The following is a 20,613-nucleotide window of genomic DNA, read 5'->3' on the forward strand; positions in this document are numbered from 1 at the left end:
TATTTAGGTGTACAATGCAGGCGATAAAAAAAATTGGACATCTTTTTTTTGATGCACGCGCCCTCTATATATTCATGTATTCTAATTTTTTTTTTTAAAAACTATGCTGTTCCCTTTACTAGCTTGAAAAATCAATGACACTCGGACACCGTTTCCCAGCCTCCAACAACCTAAAGCCTTTTGTGATTTTTGTAAAGGTGTAGTCCTGAGTGTACAGGTGGTCCCCTACTTACGGACACTCGACTTACAGACAACGCATAGTTAAAGACGGACCCCTCTGTCCACTGTGACCTCTGGTGAAGCTCCCAGGCTGCAATGATCAGCTGTGAGGTGTCTGTGATGAGGGTTTATTTTATAAAATATACAGTTTCGACTTAAATACAAATTCAACTTAAGAACAAACCTATGGAACCTATCTTGTATGGGGCTGCCTGTATATAAGAAAGGTGGGGGGCTGACAGAATTACTTCCCCCTTTCTCTAGGTGTGATAGCAGCTGCACAGGCTGTGATAATATATGACTTCGGCATACGGCAGCACCCCTCCCCCGCCTCTGTTGTTTATGTTATCCTCCAGGCTTCCATGTTTTTCATCAGGAAACTTTTGTATAGAATACAACCACGGACTGAGGTACTCCAGAACAGGCTCCGTATATATACTAAAAGTTTACATAAAGCCTATCGGCATTCAAGCCTAACTTGAATGCGACTGCATTTCTGGCGTTGCTTTCGTTCATATAAAAAAAACTTTCCGTATTTATTGTATCCAGTCAGACCTTAACCTAAAGGAGATCATAATCCAAGGCAACAAACAGTACAGTTACTATTTTTGTCCACATTTTTACTAGCCAATCTAGTAAATCTTTATTTACACAGAACCATCATATTCTGCCGCGTTTTTCCGATTATGGGGGACATATACAAACAATATAAGACACTCCTGTTGTTCCATATGTTATTAGTCTGTAGCGAGGGGCCTGCTCACAATCTATGAGTACAGGCAGTCCCCGAGTTACGTACAAGATAGGTTCTGTAGGTTTGTTCTTAAGTTGAGTTTGTATGCAAGTTGGAACTGTCAATTGGATTTTAAAAATGTTGGATCGTCGTAAGAACCAGGATTGACAATAAATCTTCATTACAGACACCTGTGATAACTGTTACAGCTGATTATTGTAGCCTAAGGATAAAGTACAGTAAATTACCAACATCCAGAGGTCCGTTTGTAACTAGGGGTCGTCTGTAAGTCGGGTGTTCTTAAGTAGGGGACAGCCTGTACTTTACTGATATCTTCATGACTGAAATTTCCTGTGACAGAAAGGTTTTGGACACTTTTTTTTCTGTAATTTGGAAACCTGGACCTAGAATTCAGCACACGCGGACGTGACTTATCATACATTGGAGCGTCATATGATTTAAACCCCGACCCTCCGGATCTATCGGAAAGGCTTCAGTCTCCTGATAATTCCAGTGACCAGAGTGGACATTATACGCCAGTTCCTAGTGCACTCTATAGGTAATGTGCAAAATGGGAAAGGAACGCCCCACACTTCTGTAGCTTTGAGTTGGCGTAAGGGAGAAAAAAAAATTGTCAAAACGCCTCGCCCTGCACGAAGAACTGTGTTTATTTCAGGGCTGGTATGCCAGAAAACTGACGTACAAGCCCTGTTCTTCTACGAGCTGGCTCTTCTGGATCCTGAACGGCTCCCTATTACATGTATAATCAAGCTCAATCACCCAACGCTACTCCACTATTAACCCAATTGTATCGGGTAAAGAGGGCGTGGTGAGCCGGTTAGGAGCAGGGTTAAGTGAGCCACCGGCTCATTGAGGTTAGCCGGCTCCCATCGTTTGCGAACGACACATCACTAAAAAGGGCTCCCGCCTGGTAATCGTACGCCTTCACGCTGCTTTCTGATCCTCTTCATGGCAGCCATAACTAATTGCGTAAATGCGCGTAAACAATCCAAAAAACCGTGGTACCCGTCACAGATCAGTTAAAACACAAATGCGACCTGCCCAAACTTCAATGTGTGAATACATCCCAAGGAAGCCATCTCTTTTAGTAAAATATTGTACTTATTTTTAATTCTATCCTTAAGCTATTTCTAACATTGAGGTGCAACAACTTTTTACAGTTTTTGTTAAGCTATATGACTATTTTGAGTGCCCCTTATCCTAAACTGTGTTTAATATGCACAATAAAGGGGACAATCTACAAAAAAAAGTAAATAATCGTGTGTATGGTCATATATCCACCTAAGAGAATGGACACTATGTAGAAAATGAGCAATCCTGACTGAAAACTTATGCACAAACAGCGTTAATATGGCTGCAGCACGGGTATTTACCACACACATACACACTCCATGAACATTCAAGCATCGCCGCCTGTCAGGTGAAGCATCTCCTCCTCACATTACAGCGGCCATTATCCCGCCGGCTGTTGTGCAAACTTCCCGCCCGCGCAGCGGCTCCTCTGATTAGAAGAATGACCTGTCAATCTTACCTTCCGAGTAAATCACAAATCTGATTGGTGCAATGTAGAGGCGCGCAAAATGGTTCTGGCTACGTCACACTTCAGCTGTAGGAAGCGCTCCCCCTGGCGGCCGTGCTGGGAAACGCATGATGAGGAAAGATTGGGCTCTAGATATGGACTTATTCAGACGCTGCATTTGGAATGACTGGCTGCGGTTTTGAATAATACATTTTAAATATGTATATTTTTAATTTATACATATCAAAACTACATTATAACTATGTTTTTGTTCAGGGCGCATCTACACTTCGTTAAGATTTTTTTTGATGTCCAAAACAGGAGGAGTGAAATCCGAGGAGGTGCAGATTTTCTCAGTGATATGTCTTCATCCATTAAGATCCACACTTCCTTCTTGGCTTCAAAAACTGCATCTGAAAAACTCACCGTGTGGACGCACCCTAAGGATTTATTACATTATGGTGATTATAGAGTTAAAGGAGCTTTATCCAAGCCCAACCATTTCACCGACCAAAAACAGCGCCGCTCCTGTCTACAGGTCATAAGTGGTATTGCAACTAATTGGTTCACACCTCCCCCTACTTCCAAAAGCCATATCTGATTAATTGTCTGTATGAGGACTTGTTTTTTACAAGACAATATTTCCTTCCTACCGACATTTAATTTTCTACATACATGAAAAGGGAAAAAAGTGGCAAAATTTACAAACAATTTTGGGTTCTGTTACAGCTTTGACAGTACAGTACAAATGACACCTTCCCTTTATTCTTTGGATTAGTACAATAACTGGAATATCAAGGGGGAGGGTACAAAACTTCGATCTACAGAGCTATGTATAGGGCTAGGATCACACCACGTCCTTTGGATATGATCGGCATAACATTTGCCTCTGTCATATACTTAGCAAAAAGCAGGATGGAAAGATGTAAAATAAAAAGGTAGGTTTCCAATCTGCTTAACGACATATACACTCAGCGGAGGCCATTGAAGTTGAAGAGGCGGATGCGGTAGTACTGCATCCCCTCCCGGCCTCCCCTGAGCATATACTTCTGACATACCATGACACCCTAATGCAGTGATGGCAAACCTTTTAGAATCCGAGTGCCCAAACTACAACAAAGACCCACTTATTTATCGCACAGTGCCAACACAGAAATTTAATTTGTGATTTATACTCCCTGCTCTGTTACAGCTTTCATTGATACCAGCACCTGAGGACACCAATAAAGCAGAAAATAGTCCCAGGTACAGCTGTCACTTTAAAATAGCTCTGCACAGCAAGTCCTGGGCTGTCTGGGACTGCAGGAAGATACCTGGACTCATCTCTGGTGATGGCCTGAGTGCCCACAGAAAGGGCTCCAAGTGCCACCTCTGGCACCAGTGCCATAGGTTAGCCATCGCTGCCCTAATGAATTGTATGCAAGGTCACGCTTGGGGTAGAATCTTCTATAACCTGCACAGGCCATAGCAAATACACCCGGGGTTTTTTTTTTTTTTTTTCGGGGGGGGGGGGGGTTTGGGGGTTTGGGCAGTGGCAAAACTACCCCCTACCCAAGCCTCTTAACCCCTTAAGGACGCAGGGTTTTTTCACTCATTTCTCGCTCTCCACCTTCAAAAATCCATAACTTTTTCATTTTTCCGTGTACAGAGCTGTGTGAAGGCTGATTTTGTGCGTAACAAATTTTACTTTCCCGTAAGGTTATTTATTTTAACATGCCGTGTACTGCGAAGCTGAAAAAAATTCCAAATGTGGAAAAATTGGAAAAAAAAAAAAAAGTGTCACATTCTTGTGGGCTCAGTTTACGACTTTGACTCTGCGCTCCAAATAACACGCCTACTTTATTCTTTGGTTCGGTGCGATTGCGGTGATACCAAATTTATAGGTTTTATTGTGTTTTAATACATTTTCAAAAATGAAACGAATGTGTACAAAAAATAAATTTTTTTTTGCCATCTTCTGACGCTAATAACTTTTTCATACTTTGGCGCACGGAGATGTGTGAGGGGTCATTTTTTGTGAAATGATGCGACGTTTTCATTGCTACCATTTTGACCAAATGTCGGACATTTGGGCGCCATTTCCCGCCTCGGAGGTCACCGCCGCCCGTAACCGTTTTTATATTTTGATAGATCGGGCATTTTGGGACGCGGCGATACCGAATGTGTCTGATTTTTACTGTTTATTATGTTTTATATCAGTTCTAGCGAAAGGGGGGGTGATTTGAATTTAATATTTTATAATTTTTTTTAATTTTTTAAACTTTTTTCACTATTTCTTAGACCATCTAGGGTACATTAACCCTAGATGGTCAGATCGCTCCTACAATATACTGCAATACTACTGTATTGCAATATATGGCATTTTTGCAGCTCGCTCATTGTAACTAATCTGCAGAAGCCATTAAGCCTAGGGTCAAACGAAGACCCAAGGCTACCATGGCAACCGACCGCTGCGATGGGAATAAAGATGGCGGCGCCCGTGCACCGCAGTCTTTTAAATGCCGCCGGTGACAAAGGGTTATTAGCGGTGGGGGTTTTCTGCAATATGCAAAACCCCCCACCTTGTATGAAGATGACTCAGCCCGTGAGCCCTCTTCATACATTCCCTATACCTCTGCACCGTAGAGCTACAGCGCAGAGCGTTAAGGGTTTACTGTATCTGGAGCATCCATCAGATTATAAAAGAAAAAGCCCCCCTGGTGTGATGTATGATGGGAAATATCATGTAGTAAATACTTGAATTTCAACACAAAAACGCAAAGATTTTGGTGAACACTGGTTTTCTGGGAAAGACACACTCCTTTGCCGTACCAGTCATAAAACTCTACAATCTCAGTCAGCTCCATAGAGATGAATGGAGCAGCATGCGCATGCATGACCGCCATTTTCGGGAGAGCCGACTATGGGTGCAATGGGGTTACATAGAACCCCCCCATTCTTGTGATCTGAGGTGTCCCATCACCAGGACCCTCCACGATCATCAAATTAGGGCCTAACTTGCTTTATGGGAAAACCGCTTTCAGATTAAAAAAGGAAATCTACCACCAGGATGAAGGATTATAAACCAAGCACACTGATATACTGATTCAAGCCTCCCTCTGGCAAGATCCACTTTTTTAACGCATGTCATTGTTTTCCCTCTCCAAAACTGAGGGCCTCCAGTTTCCATAGCTGTTAATTGAGCCTAGAGCACTTCACTCATTTGCATAATTTTGAAAGCTTTTTTTTGGAACAATGATAAAAGCACTGTCAGTGTGCTTGGTTTACAATCCTTCATATTGGTGTGAGTTGTGCTTTAAATTTTTGCTAGAAGTGTATAAATCAGCCCATGTCCCTATGAGAAGGTACGATATGGGTCACAGGGTGGAAGTCATTTGACACCACCTATTTTTGTCTGTGCTTTCCATTGTTTCAGCAACTAGCAAATCTCTCCATGCATTGCTACAGGCTCATGGAAGTGAAGTAGCAGTAAAGCATGCAGCCGGCATTGGGTATTAACTCTACACATCTAATCAGGTGTATATTATGTAGTAGCAGGAATGGATTTATATTCCAGGATTGTAGCTGGACTTTGATATGTCGAAGCCTCCCATATTCTGTAACCAGAATCCTTCGGCTGCCCTTACTGTATTTAGGGAGGAGATCTCACATGCTAGTGCTCCAAAACCAGTTACAATCCTAGGAACCACATTTCACAGTACGGCTGCTACGAACATACACAAAAGGTATAATTACACATCTTTCCAGGGATAACACTTAGCACCAAGGCACCGTACAAAAGGACACAGGAACTGGATCTGAGAAGTCTACAAAGTAGTGGTAAAGGCTTAAAGACATGTTATAGGGGTGTACCCCCCCCCAATACTGAGCAGTCAGTGTCTACCCGTGTGTAGCAAGAGGCAGTCAGCAATGAGTCCAGGCTTAGACCAGGTAACACTGTTATGGCTTTATTCAAAAAAAAAAACAAAGTCGCACATTTAAAGAGAAAATTCCAAAGTAACTGGTCACACTATATACATACTGCCATAAAAGAGTATTTCAAATCGGACAAATCCCCTCTGTAAATATAAAAACCCACCCTTATATATCTGCACAAAATAAAACGAAAATAAAAAAACCTTAACTTATCTGAAAGGTTGATGTTGATGACTGACAGGTTTCATCACCATGATGTGTGGAAGTAGTGGCGGCATACAGGTTATAACATGTGTTATGAGAGGGGGGGAATTGGGATGATTTAGTATTGGTAGAGGTTACACAAGGTCAACTACTCGTCTAGAGGCTAATCTAGAGGTAACAAGAGACTCAGATCAGACGCTTGTAAGCCATTCCATTCACAGGACCCCCCCATTGATTGCTTGTAATTAGTGGTGGTCCTAGCCATCTCATCACACCATTATTTGGCTAGGTAATAACTTATGGAAGAAACTCAAAATACAATGCAACATTGCTTTGATTTATATGAAAATGTGGTTGCAGAGGACCAGGGTTTGACCAGGATTTATGATCAGTGGGGACCTATAAGTCGTTCAGCGCCCTGTAAACCCAAGGACACGGGAGTCAGAAACAATTGGCTCCATGTCCTTGTATCGGCCGGACGTCTCATCTGCAGCCATGACTTCCATTGCAGGTGAATGGGAGCCGTGGCTGTAGCTCCTAGAGCGCTAATCAGCTCATAGGTGTCACCTCTGATCAACTATGCTGTCAATAGTAGATCCTGGCCAACCCCTTTCAACCCCCCATATAGTTTGACTAGCTGGTAGGTGGGGGTCTCAGTGATGGAGCAGCCACGCACGTGTGACCCTCCGCTCCATTCAACGGACTCTGTGGGGGTCCCATCACCAAGTTGTCATTGGACAACCCATGCAAGTATCTAATGTTGCTCTAATGTGTTACCTATAATGCAATTGACAATGATTTACATTTGGGGCTTCCTGTGGTCACAAAAGGAAAGAAGCTTCAAACAAGATGCAAACATTTTTTAAACTCTGGAGTAATAGGTGTAATCACTAATCCTTGGCATCTATAAAGCCTTCGTATGTAAAAAACGATACAGATAAGAGAACAATGAGCGCACATCTGACATAAGCTGCAGTTATTGTTTCCTGTATTACGCTTTTGACAAGATTCTTTATATTTTGCTCAACCAAAAAGAAAACAAACATGTTAGGAGAGAAGTTTGGGACACACAACAGATGAAAATGAGGGGGAGGGGGGGGGGGGGGATCTGGGTGCAGGGCTGAAGGAAGTTTCTAGATAAGATTGCCATTAAAAAGGATCTTCAGGTTTTATTTGGAATGATAAAAGGGCACAAAAAAAAAAAAATCGTAAAACCACACCTTTTCCTATAAAAAGTTACATGTTAAATTCTGTAGGGACATCTATGGTACATGTAGGGGACATACAGATTCTGCATTGTCATTCTAGCATCAACCCCCAGGGCTCAGAAGAGAGACTGGTCCTAGCCTCGCACACACACACACTCTCAATCCTCGTCCTCATCGCCTTCATCTTCTGCGTCCCGTTTCCTCTTCTCCCCCTGTACGACGGCTTCCTCCTCTTCTGCAAATAGAAAAAAAATTTAATGCTTAAAAATCAAAACACACAAAGCACAAAGCACTCACAATATCTTTATACACACACACACCGATCGGCTGTCGTCGGTTCCCAGTTTGTCCTTCCTTGGACCAGTTTTGGTAGGTACTAACCACCGCGGACCGGGAACACCCAACAAGACCTGCCGTTTTGGAGATGCTCTCACCCAGTCGCATCGCCATCACAATCTGACCTTTGTCAAAGTTGCTCAAGTCGCTCAGATCCTTACGCTGGCCCATTTTTCCTGATTCCAAAACAACAACTATGAGAACTGACCGTTCGCTGCCACCGAGACGAGATCAGCGTGAGGGACGTCTGACAATGTGATGGCTGATCGGAGTGTGTGTGTATATATAGACGCTATATATGGATGACTGTGCAGCAGAAGGGATGTTATAGCATCGAAACTTCAATACTCCTCCCAATATCCACCGTGTACGCATTGGCGACCTTCATGCAAACTCAAAAGATTGACTCTTGTTTAGGTCAAGCCATCATATCAGTAGACTCAACACCCTCGTGCCTCTGGTTGTAGGGGGCCATGATAAGTCGTGAGGTAAAGCTATGTGTCCTCACAGTTTATAAAATTCCTACAATAAAATACTGTGACCTCATCTGTACAAGAGCATCACCTTTGTCCAGAACACGTGATACTCTTGCCTAAATGGTTGAAGTGGTGGCCTCTAATCAGTACTGAAAATCAGACCCACTCCATTGAATAGCCTTTACCAAAAACAAGACCATAACATTGTGATCTTGGCAACTCCCTTAATTCAGTCTCCATTGATTTTTAACAGGCATCTCAAACCCCGTATCTCATTTTGCAGCAGTTAGACTTGACTTACCATCATCATCCTCCTCCCCTTCACCGCCATCTTCAACATAGTCATCGTCGTCTTCTTCATCCTGGAAAGAAAATGAAGTTGCAACAATCCATTACAGTCTGTTGTATGTTAAATGTCAGAAAGTAAGAGGTCTTTCCTTATGGATAGATTGCCAGTTAAGGCCACTTACAGACGTGTGGGGACAAAGCCATAAATGCTCCACTAGGGAATTCTGGGAAGAATGCAAATATGTTTTCCAAGGTGTTAAATGGAAAACAATACCTCCTTTTGCTACCTTGAAAGGCAGCCCCCTTAACATCAAGTATGACCTACAAGAAGTCTATCATCATGTGGGATTAAGCCAAACCAGTAGATCTAATCCAGAAGGAACAGACTCCCAACTGTAGACACCACTCTTTCCACCTGGTTGGGTCTCCTCAGTACAGCGTAAGGAACTGGTTTGGCTGTGTAAGAGGCTATTGACTAGGGTCAGAGTGTCTATTAAGGCTGCCTTAATCCCACATGTTATTAGACTTCTTGCACGACATACTTGTGTTAAGGGAGATGCCTTTCAAGGTAGCAAAAAGGTTTTCGATTTAACACCTTGGAAAACATATTTGCATACTTCCCAGCAAGTTAAAGACTGGCTTTGAATAGCTGATCGGCTATGATTAGGATAAGTTATCTGTATAGCGTTTCGTTATATGATGGTGCAATATAAAGCATTATTATAAGTGTGAGATTAGGTGATGCTTCCACATCTCTGACTGGTGTAACACATTATCTAAGACCCTTAATATGAATACAGGAGTGTGCAAGTCATGAAGCGATACTAGGCAAGTCCTTTAAGTTCTTGGTAATTATATATCCACTTCAGGTTAAGGGGCAGCTGACAGATGTAAAGAGAAACAGAAGGCCACACTCATCTGTATCACGCTTTATGGCTACTTTCTTCCAAAAAAATATGCCACAACCGCCGTGGGTAGTGTGTGGTGTTACAACTAAGCTCCATTTGTTTTTATGCAGCCGAGCTGCAATACCAAGCACTACCCATGGACAGGTGTGGCACCAATTTTGGAAGAAACTAAAATGTTTTTTTTCAACCCCTTTAACCCCCTGTACACATATACATCCAATTCCAAAACCACTCTGCCTAAGCTCACATGAATTTCTTCTTTCATCAAGTATGAGAGACCCACGTCTTCCTCTTCCTCTCCTAAATCAGACTCTCCCTCCTCTTCATCATCATCATCTTCATACTCTCCGGGAGGACCAGCTTCATCATCTTCATCCTCATATTCCTCACACTCTGCAAGAGAAAGTGAAAAGTCTTGAGGATACAGAGCACAATGATCAATATACCTATTAGAGAAGACCCCAAAATATACCAGAGACTTTTTTTTTTGCACTTTTCTTAATGGAACGTGTCAGGGAATTTTGGAATACTGTTTATGCTGGTTTAGTGTCTCAAACCAGAACACTTTTATACTTCCCTCTGCATGCCAGCGCAGTTAAGCAATGAAGCTGGGATGCACTTCTCCAAGTTCATTGAATTACTTTACAGGCAGCAGCAGACATAGTCCTGATGCACCACATCAAACCCATCTTGTAGCAAGTATAAAGGTATTAAAAAAAAAACAAAAAACAAAAAAAAAGGCACAGGGGGAATAGCCAATGGGCTGGGACACAAGGATATTTGGGCATTTTAGTGCCCAAAATCGCCCCGAGAGGTGCTCTTTGAATATGTATGGACAACAGAGTGGTGAATGTACAAATAGTGTGAATGAGGCCATCGAGTGATAAGGTCCCACGCAACGATATGAGATTTACAAACCTTCATCATCCTCTTCTTCAGAGTCAGGTGCTTCATTATCTTCCTGATCAAATCCATCTAGATATGTGATTTGAGGAAGCTTCCGGAATATGTTGTCTCTGTAATCTTCTAAGTTGGTAATCTCGCAGTTGAAGAGGTCCAAACTCTTCAGATTTTTTAAGTTTGTCTGTAAAGAATGACAAGTTCATTAGGAAAAAGTAAAACCAATAAAGGGGAAAGGAAATTGAGAAATGAGGCTTGGCTTTATAAATGAAACAATCTACAACCTCTCCCAAAAGTAGAATTTATGTCTTCGACTTTAAGTAAAAACTTTATCCTAACACAAGAGAGCACCCTCTGATCGTTCAGTGTGATGTTGCTGTGTACGCCCACACTTGTGCTCACATCTATAAAACATCAGCAGAGTTTACAGAAGGCCGGTTACTTACAAGGATTTCCACAGTGCTCAAGTCCTTGATCTTGTTCCCGCTCAGGTTCAGATAAGTGAGGTTAGGACATCTTTCCGCTAATACATCGAGTCCTCCGGCGATACTGTTATCACTGAGCTCCAACTAAAGGCAGGGCAAAAAAAGAAGAAATTTGAATTTACAAAAGGGTTGGAAGGGGTGGGGAAGCTGGTGGTACAAAGTCTTCTATATATGCCAATAGCAGGAAGATGGATTCAGACAATTTCTCCCATCAAAATAGAAATCTTGAATAAAGTGGAAGTTACACTACTCAATGAAAGGTCTACATGCGCCAAATTCAAGAAACTTTGGGCCCGACGAACCAGGCCTAATATCTTTAGCTCTCTTGAGAGTGGTGACAGGTGGGGGTCACCCTGATATTTCAGGTATGATTATATGCGTCCCTTTTATATCTGTGTATACAACGCAGACGTTAAACTGTTTTGCTGTACCTTCTCGCCCTGCGCAGCAGATATATAAACAGGAAAGGTTTTGTACTTAAAAAAAAGGATCTGATTTAAAAAAAATATATATAAAATTTACAATCGGAAAAATCTTTATAAATGTTCCTCTTTATAGATTTACTCTGTTAATGAAGCCAGGCTGCCACACCAATGCCTACTAAGGGGTGCAAGGGACGGGTAAACATTTGGCATGTTTGTTTTTACACTTCAACAATTGTCTCTCTGTGAGAAGCAGACATTAAAGTTGACAGCTGCAGGGGGAACAAATCAATGATCTATTCTTGAGTTCCTTGAATGAAGCTAAACTGGATTACCGCACACAGGTGTCTAAGCATCTGGACAAACACGAAGGTTGGGTTCACACAACGCGTTTGTAATGAAATTCAGAATGCAAACGCATTAGGGAAAAAAAAAAATGCATGTAAGGAAACTTGATCATCAACTCATGTTCCCATGTACAAAAACACATACATTGCCCTGATGTATGTCAAGAAGGAAGGCAAACTCAACCAAATCTGAGGGGGGGTCTTGCAGAGATAAGACCACGGTTCACACATCCAGTTATAAAGTCATCATATCTTGACCGACATCTGTCACTTACCTTTCTGAGTTTCGTCAACTGTGGGAGTTTTGCCAGCGAGGACAGTTCTACGTTGGCCATACTGAGGAATTCCAGCTCTTTGAAAGTGTCGTTTAAGCCCTCGATCTCCCCATCACTTGACCGGCAATTGTCCAGAACCAACTCTGTCACCTATTGAGAAGCAGGATTACGGTGAGCACAATTTTTCCCCAATGTAAGATGACATTTGCGGCAATTGTTAGCTCATCTCCATGGGACCGAATGATGGATTCCAAGTCGTCAACCATTATTGCCACAGAAGAAAATAGTATTCGTTGGTGTCCATTCTGGATGACAAGTTATGTTAGTGATGATTGGAAAGGAACCATTTTGCCCAATTGGTTACTGGGTCAACCCCATATAAAGCTAAATACAGATTGATGGTTCTCATTACAAGGGGTGACCCAATAGGGTAATCCCGACAGATAAGGTCCCCCACTTTCAGTGAACAGCTATTTGATACATAACATGACTTATATCTAAAAGATCTGACATGGCTGAAAGCACAGGAGGGGGCCAGCGGCAAGTATTAATCACATCCTCTAAAAATCCCATGATGCCTCAGCACAGAATCACAAAAAGAGATCGCTAGCTCGCTGTACACTCTATAAGGATACATTCAGGGAACCTGAGCTGTGACCTCTATCATATAATATACATTAGGTAAAGCCACAAGTCCATAAGTCACAAAATTTAAGAATTAAACAAATGTTTTATTTATCCTCATAATCGGGACCTGAAGCTGTCTCTTGAAGACCCTGCAACACCATGGCTCTGGCAATACAACTCAATATGCAGAAACTGATCTGTTCAGCCATCTGTTCGTGGCCACGTAATAGCGGACGTATGCAGAGATTATATAGGAGGCACAGTCATCGCATGAAGACAAGTCGCCATCGTAGTGTTGGATTTGCACAGAACACATTGCTGTATGTAGAAGAATCTCTTTCCGGGTCCGAGATGACTGCTCGTTAAACTCAGGTCTTTCCTCAGCTTTCATTACCACTGCTGCCACACGCTCAGGGACGTGCATGGCCTCTGCCTGCACATCTAACACTTTCATCATGAAAACTACACTTGGCGGATCTGTAGCCGCAAGATCACAGGCACCACCTCCAGCAAACTCGAGGCGTGCCAGGAAGGAGAGGGGTTTTTGTATCAAGTGACCTACATCCTGAAACATCTGTTGAGAGCAACAAGTCACTTGTGCTGGCCGACGCTGACAGCAGGCGAGCGGGGGGCTGCAAGATGATCACTTAACAGCAGCTGCCCAACAAATGGGGGCATTATCAGAAGATTACTCTACCTGGAGCTATACCATCTAGAGGCTAAAGAAGCACTCGCATCCGGAGAACTTCACCCTTGCTGTAAACCTAGGCGCATGCCTGTGTAAAAACTGCATATATTGAATAACCTGTGAACTAGCTTTAAAAAAAAATCTCATTTCTTTGATACTAACCTGTATAAACTATAGTATATTCTCTTGTACTATCTTTGAAGGCAATTTATCATACTACCATTTGATTACTTTTCTAATTGATGGTCATGTTTATACATCCTCAAATAACCAAGCCCAATTCATACACACCCGTATATTTCAATACATGCTCCCAGACAATTCAAGTTGCTATATCACAGAGCACAGTGTCTAATAATTGCGGTACTACAACCCTCCGCATTTTTTGTCAATGTATGTATAGTCTCGAAAATAGACTAACCACGAGTTGGAGAGCGCTGCCTTAGAGGAAGGCTAACACACTAGTGCGATTCTGTCTAGTCATACCAAACGACCCGACACGGTGCCAGAAGAGGAGTAGGAGGCAGGCGTGGCTGTCAGATTAGACATTGCTATAGACACACCTACAGGGTGGACACTCCTCGGCCATCTCCAGTCTCTCGCTGCATTGTAAATGAGAGCTGAGCCCAATCGCCTCATCAGTCTGTGGCCATTAAATGACTAGCTAGCGGACATCTACATCACACGTGTCCACCAGCAGAAAGTCAACTTTACAACTCATAAAAGATGATATGATATACAAACTTAAATGTAGCATCCTCCAACCTTTATACAAGATTTGATACTTCATATCCTCCATAGTACAGAATTAGACAAAACTATCATTGTGGAAAACACTAATAAAAGAAACACAAGAAGAAGGTTTATACGGAGGTGGCCCAACAATGAATCCAAAATGCCCTAAACTGCCCTTCCGCATTAAAAGTTTTGGGTTTTTCGTTCATTATGTATTCTGAGGAGCCAATGTACAAGTACATAGCGCAGGTGACAACTTCTTGAAATGTTTAAGTTGCCTTTAGATTATATCACAACTTCTATAGGCCTCGCTCACACGAACATGTGCATTTTCTAGGCTATAAGCAACTTGTCTGTTTTTGCTGGAGGCCCCTCTGCCTCAGGGTGGTCCAAGGGCAGTCACTGCCCTCGTCACAAAGATGTTTGCAGTTAGGGCAAGTTGACTCGTTCCCAATGCACTGCGCCCAATAGAAGGCTATAGGGCAGTGATGGCGAACCTTTTAGAGCCGGAGTGCCCGAACTTCAACCAAAAGCCACTTATTTATTGCAAAGTACCAGCGCAGTAATTTAAGCAGTAATTTATTTCTCCTTGTTCATTGACAACTTTCAATCCTTCAGTCTCCTAAGGACACCAACATAGTTGAAAGGAGGAGGGCAAATTCGGCTATCATTGTAGGAAGATTCTGCAGATAGATCCTTTGAGTCCTGTCTGGTGAACTTCATTCTGGGGTGATAGCCTGGGTTCCCAAAGAGAGGGCTCCGAGTGCCACCTCTGGCACCCGTGCCATAGGTTCGCCACCACTGCTATAGGGCTTTGCCATGTTTTAGTGCACGAGGACTACAAGACATGGTCTACGCAGCTGCCAAAGTAGCAATAGTGAAAGGGGTAATCGGGCTAACTGGAAAAATGAAGGCCATACAGCCACAAAGTGGTGAAGCTCCTGTGACCACTGTGGGTCATCCCCTGGCCTCTGCCTGTAGTGTAGAGGCCACCCTGGCACACTATAGTCATAGTACACACCAATAAGATCAGTGTCATTAAGGGCATTAGTTAGGTCTCAAGTAACTATTGAACACTTGTAAAATGCTTTGAGGCCACATGGCAGGTGGAACAACCTTTAGCACATAACTACACAGGGTCTACAACCTCCGACCCCTCCTGCCTGTTGTGACAGTAACAGCTTGTGGGGAACAGGTTTCACACCACAATGTCTCCTATAACACAAGAGAACACATGGTGGACAATGGTCGGCATTCACATATACTTTATCATTGTGGCAGACCACCTCAACCCATGCAATAAACCAAGTATGAGTGAACACTCACTATCCCCATTTCATCTGATGCCTGGTAATAAGATGCTAATTCATTTTACCCCCCAAGCACATCATCTGCTTATATAAAAAGGTTAGATAAAACACAAACACTCAGCCTGAGAGAAGCAAAAGGTGAGGGTCTGGGGTCATCTACATACCAAAGCATATGATAATCATGGGGAGTGTAGCTGCAAAGGCATGCATAAAGGTGAGTGTTGATATGTATATTAGCACTTGCTGACATCCCCCAAATGTTGCTAAAAGGGCAGCACAGAAAAGTATATAATAGTCGCTGAAAATTTGAAAATTGTGTTCCTCCTCCCATAAGTATTTCCCCATTACTATGGGACAACTTTATAAGAGCTTACATAACATCGGAAGCAGATCAAACTTTCTGGATTATATAGGATAAGCCTTAAGGGCATCAGTGGGGACATAAACAATACCAAGGAGGAAGGGTCTGCAGGTCTATCCCTAAATAGTAGCACCACAATATATATTAAATGTGAGAACAGAGGTGAGCGGCTAATGCTGGGGACCTTTAAATCTAAGGGGGGTGCTGGCACCACAAAATGGGGGCATAACCTGGAAAACATAAGGGGTAAGCATTTGAATACTGTGGGCCCGAAACTAAACTTCCATCTAACTTTTAAGGAGTGGATCCGCATAGCCCCCCCCATGGGCATGTGTGAGAACCCTCAATTTTTGGTGACCAATGGGACCACCAGCAATGAAATGACCTAAGAAAGATCCTGTGAAGGTTAACAATAATAATAATCTTTATTTATACAGCGTCATCAAATTCTGTAGCGCTTTACAAATCATCAACGGGTAAACGCCTTTAAAATTCTGAGAAATCTCCAAAAACACAACCATGCCCTCCACTTGAGACGTCCATAATGCCTCATTGTCCCATCTTTACATAAACCAGGTTTCCAGTGGAGCAACTGGTCAGGACATAGCAATACGCACTATATAGAAGTGGGTCCTTCACTTAATGGTCAAGGGAAATTAAAAACTTAAAGCCAAGACAACATCTACTCTCAAGATGGAGACATGTGATGCACAACCCACATGGCACATAAACTGCATGTATCAATGAAGTCTACAGAGTATAGCAGAGCGTTGAGCTTCCAGGTAACAGGCTGGGGTCAAGTCACTTCACGACTGAGACAAATGTTACAACGGTCCATAAAAACACACCACATTGGGACCACAAGGTGGTCCCAACTCCCTCCTGAAACCTACGATGTCCCCATTACGAGCCGCACATGTCATCCTAAAGCCATATTGCTTCTACTATGCTTCACATTCCTTAAAAACACACATTCAGCACAAAGTTGCATGTCGGTGCAGATCGTAGAATGACGCAAATTAAATATGGTTCAAAAAACAGGTAAATAAGTACATAATAACTTCATCTATCACGATTTCTACTCCTATAAATCGTTAAAGGGGCCTCCTGACTAGAGAGTTGTTTACCAGGTTCACCAGAATTGCTGATTTCTTAATTTACCCCAAATATTTCCCTCCTAGGGCAGCATTGGGTCCCCTAACCCCATCCCTGGGGCCCTAAGCAGCCATGAGGTGGGGCTGAAGCCTCTCCCCTCCCTCCATAGGAAAACTTTGCTGGCTGCAGGCAGGTAGTGAGTGCGCTGCTCCTCACAAGAAGGGAGCCCTGACAACATGGGAGGGAAACCCCGCTCAAAGCGCTTTAAAAACGCATAAAACACCCCTTTAAGGAGCTATGGATGGTGACTAAGAAGTGGACGTGACTAAAGGGTCGCCACCTCAGGTGTTCTCACCTCTGTCGGGGATCTGTTCCTCAATTCAAGGGTGATGCGCTTCTTCATCTCCATTTTCCCGGGCCAACCTTCAACGGGGGTCACGTCGGAGAAAAACTTTACAGGCAGGAAACTCGCGCACGACAGGCGGAAGGGCGAAAACGTGAGGAAAGCAAAGGATAAAGTGACCCGAAGCGCTCCGGTGCAGGCCCCCTGACCCCTCTCAGCAGGGCTCCCTTCTCTCTCAATGGCCGCTCACCAACTGAGACTCCATTACACGGCACAGGCATCCCCTCACATGGGCGACGCCTCTCCTTACACTCCATTGGACGGCGGCGCGGCTCTTCATCACGCCATTGGTCCGGAGGAGTGTCGTTTAAAAACCAAGCGCGGGATTCCGCCCGTCGCCGGCGCTCATTGGCTCGAAGTGCGAGCGCAGTTAATTGCGATTGGCTCCGGCGAACGCCACTCGCGGGAGGGCATCAACCGCTGTCGTCTGAGGCAGGCGTCGTGTCTTTGTGTTTTCGACGCTTTCGCGCCCTATTTTAGGTCAGGGAACCATAGTGTGAGGCGGGCGGCGGCATTGTCAGGAGCAGACGCCGCTTTTTTTTTTAGTGTTTGTGAGGTAAAATTTCAAGTATCTGAGGAGAGTGAACTCCCTGGATAGAGATATGTATTATTTCTACAGAAAAAGTCACTTCTTTCGTGTTTTAATTGATTTAGGTAGAGGTTTACTTTTGCTTAAACTTTACTACGTTTTAAAGTTTGTTTTATATGATTCAGGGTTTATATAGGATATAAACATATATACATCCCCCATAGACGGCGATAGGTGCATGGCGCCCTACGGGAGTGGTACGGTGTAGCACAAGTGAGGCAACGTATCCTGTGAAAAATAGGACATGTCCTATCTTTTCTTGGCATATGGCGCCATGTTCCTCTATGGAGAGGGGTGGGGTTTCCTCTTTCCCGGCGCCGCCGTGTGCCCACTGTAATGAAGCACGTTACGGCAGGCAATGGCGATGTGAATGCAGCCTTAGAAGTTTGTGTGGTTGTTTTTTAGAAACCCCGCGCAATATATTAAAGGGGTTTTCCCCACAAACTAATGTTAGGCCCTATCCATACGATAGACCTCCACTGATCAGTAAGTTAGGCCCCCAGTGCTGAGACCCCACAAATCGCAAAAGTCCATTGGACCCCTCGCCGCTCCGTCAGACTAATGGAGTAGACGGCTGCGTGTGACCATTCGGCTCCATTAATCTCTACGGAGCTGATGGAGATTGGTGAGTGCGGCGATCTCCGTCAGCTCAATATAGATTAATGGAGCAGAACGGTCATGTATAGCCGTCTGCTCCTTTAGTCTGAGGAGCGACAAGGGGTTTGGTGGAACCCCCCCCCCCCCCCGATCAGCAAGTTAGGCCCTATCCTATGGGGGATGTATATATGGTGTGTGTGTAATATATATATATATATGTGTGTGTATATGATAGATCCCCCATACATCGCATTGGCCTCACGGCACCATACGGGAGTGGTATGGTGTAGCACATGTGCGGCGCTATATCGTTCTATACCCCTTAGGCCACGTTCTATCTTTCGACGGAATATGGAGCCAGGCTCTATGTTAAGCAATGGAGAGGGCTGGGGATGAGCGGCGCTCACCCCCTCCTAGTCTCCCTGGCGCCGCCGTGTGCCTGCCGTACTACTACGGGCAATGGCAGTGTGAATATAGGCTTAAAATTATGTTAATGAACTTAAGCTGCCCCTCTGTTATCTGGTTTTACAGGCTGTTACTTATTCTCAGCACTTTTGCAGTTGGCACTTCCTGCGGGGGGAAGGGGGGAGACAGTGTAACAGCCTGAAAATCCACTAATTTTAAAAGTTGGTTCTAGAAGGAAGGAGGCCATGGATAAAAATTATAAGAAGACTAACACAGTCACGGTGCCTGGATCTATGAGTAAGTGTCCTGGGTTGATTGTGCTTCATGTTGATGGTAGATTTCCACAAGATTTTACCTCATTGAACTATCCACCGTTTGCCTATAAAAAAAAAAAAAAAGTGCAAAGTTATGTGAAAATTAGGGAGGAGTCAAGTTTAGTGGCTGCAGGGGGAGGGTCACTTCATACACCCCTATCTTCAGTTCTAAAATCTAGAAACGTTTGGTTTTGGTGTAATGTTACAGATAATAATCCAGCTGAGGGTTCTGGTGCTCGATCCCAGGGTCAAGTACTATCGATGGAGGAAACCACAGCACCTAGAAGTTCAAATTCCAAAAGGCTTTATTTACGTATCATTCAAGCACTGAATGATTCCCACTGAATGTTTATCTATGCTTGATAAAGATTCAACCTACCAAGACTTGGCCATCCACCTAAACTGAAAGCTCAGACAAGGAGAAGCGATGAAGAGGATAACTTTGCAAGAAATGTAGAGCTCCACAGCTCAGATGGGAGAATCTGTCCACAGGACAACTATTAGCTGTGTCCTGCACTTATCTTCTTTAAAATATAGTGTTAAGATATTTTAAAGTAAGTTATAAGAAGTCTGTTTGTGGCAGATGTTCCATTTTTGTTGGGGGATGTTTTTGGGGTGATGCAGTTGGAGACTTGACTATAATTAAATGTATTGTGGAATGAAGTGTTACCAAGGCATCCTGGTATTCAAAGTTGTCCCATTCCGACACCTTTCTTGAAGGTTGTGGTTTCACACATGTACCGTCAAGATAACGACCCAAAACACACCTCACTTTTGCATAAACAGGATGCCCATTCAAAAGAACCACAATAGATTAGGGTTTGGCCAACCTAGAATCCTCATATCAAACCAGTTTAACACCTCTGGGGTCACCTGGACAGATGTGGTGGGGATGTTCAAGGTGGGATCTATAATCACACTTGGAATGTGTACAGGGTTGTTGCATTCTAAATAGGCCTATGTCTACACTGTTCATATGTACATAAAACGGCCCAGATCTGGTGGGAACACAATTTTAATCCTTTGAAGTATAGAGATTTCAAAACTTTAAAACAAGTATACCTATATACTACTTGAGAGTGGACAACGTGATGGTTTTAATTATCTTGATGAGTTGAAGACAACGGTGTCTCACTTCATGCAACTTTGTGACATATCAAGGAATTTACTCTACCTGTTTGGAGTCAGTGGTGGCATGTATGCCCTCTATTCCATGGCAGTTACTGCGGGCGG

At 43.4% G+C, this 20,613-nt stretch overlaps 1 protein-coding gene across 2 annotated transcripts; it reads right to left on the reverse strand.

The window, feature by feature from the left end:
• Positions 1 to 6,423: 6,423 nt before the first annotated feature.
• Positions 6,424 to 17,732, reverse strand: ANP32E (acidic nuclear phosphoprotein 32 family member E). Of its 2 annotated transcripts, XM_072114992.1 has the most exons (8): positions 17,428 to 17,732; positions 12,257 to 12,406; positions 11,174 to 11,296; positions 10,746 to 10,911; positions 10,075 to 10,220; positions 8,933 to 8,993; positions 8,140 to 8,331; positions 6,424 to 8,054 (listed from the first exon to the last, which is right to left on the reverse strand). In XM_072114992.1, the coding sequence occupies exons 1-8, from the start codon at positions 17,479 to 17,481 to the stop codon at positions 7,978 to 7,980; spliced, it is 969 nt and encodes a 322-aa protein (XP_071971093.1). In that variant the 5' UTR covers positions 17,482 to 17,732; the 3' UTR covers positions 6,424 to 7,977. The 2 variants fall into 2 exon arrangements, with proteins under 2 accessions (XP_071971093.1, XP_071971094.1); XM_072114993.1 differs by lacking the exon at positions 8,140 to 8,331 and having other exon boundaries at positions 17,428 to 17,724.
• Positions 17,733 to 20,613: the final 2,881 nt, after the last annotated feature.

Source organism: Engystomops pustulosus, chromosome 7 (assembly GCF_040894005.1).
Source record: "Engystomops pustulosus chromosome 7, aEngPut4.maternal, whole genome shotgun sequence".
Classification (NCBI taxonomy): Eukaryota; Metazoa; Chordata; class Amphibia; order Anura; family Leptodactylidae; genus Engystomops; species Engystomops pustulosus.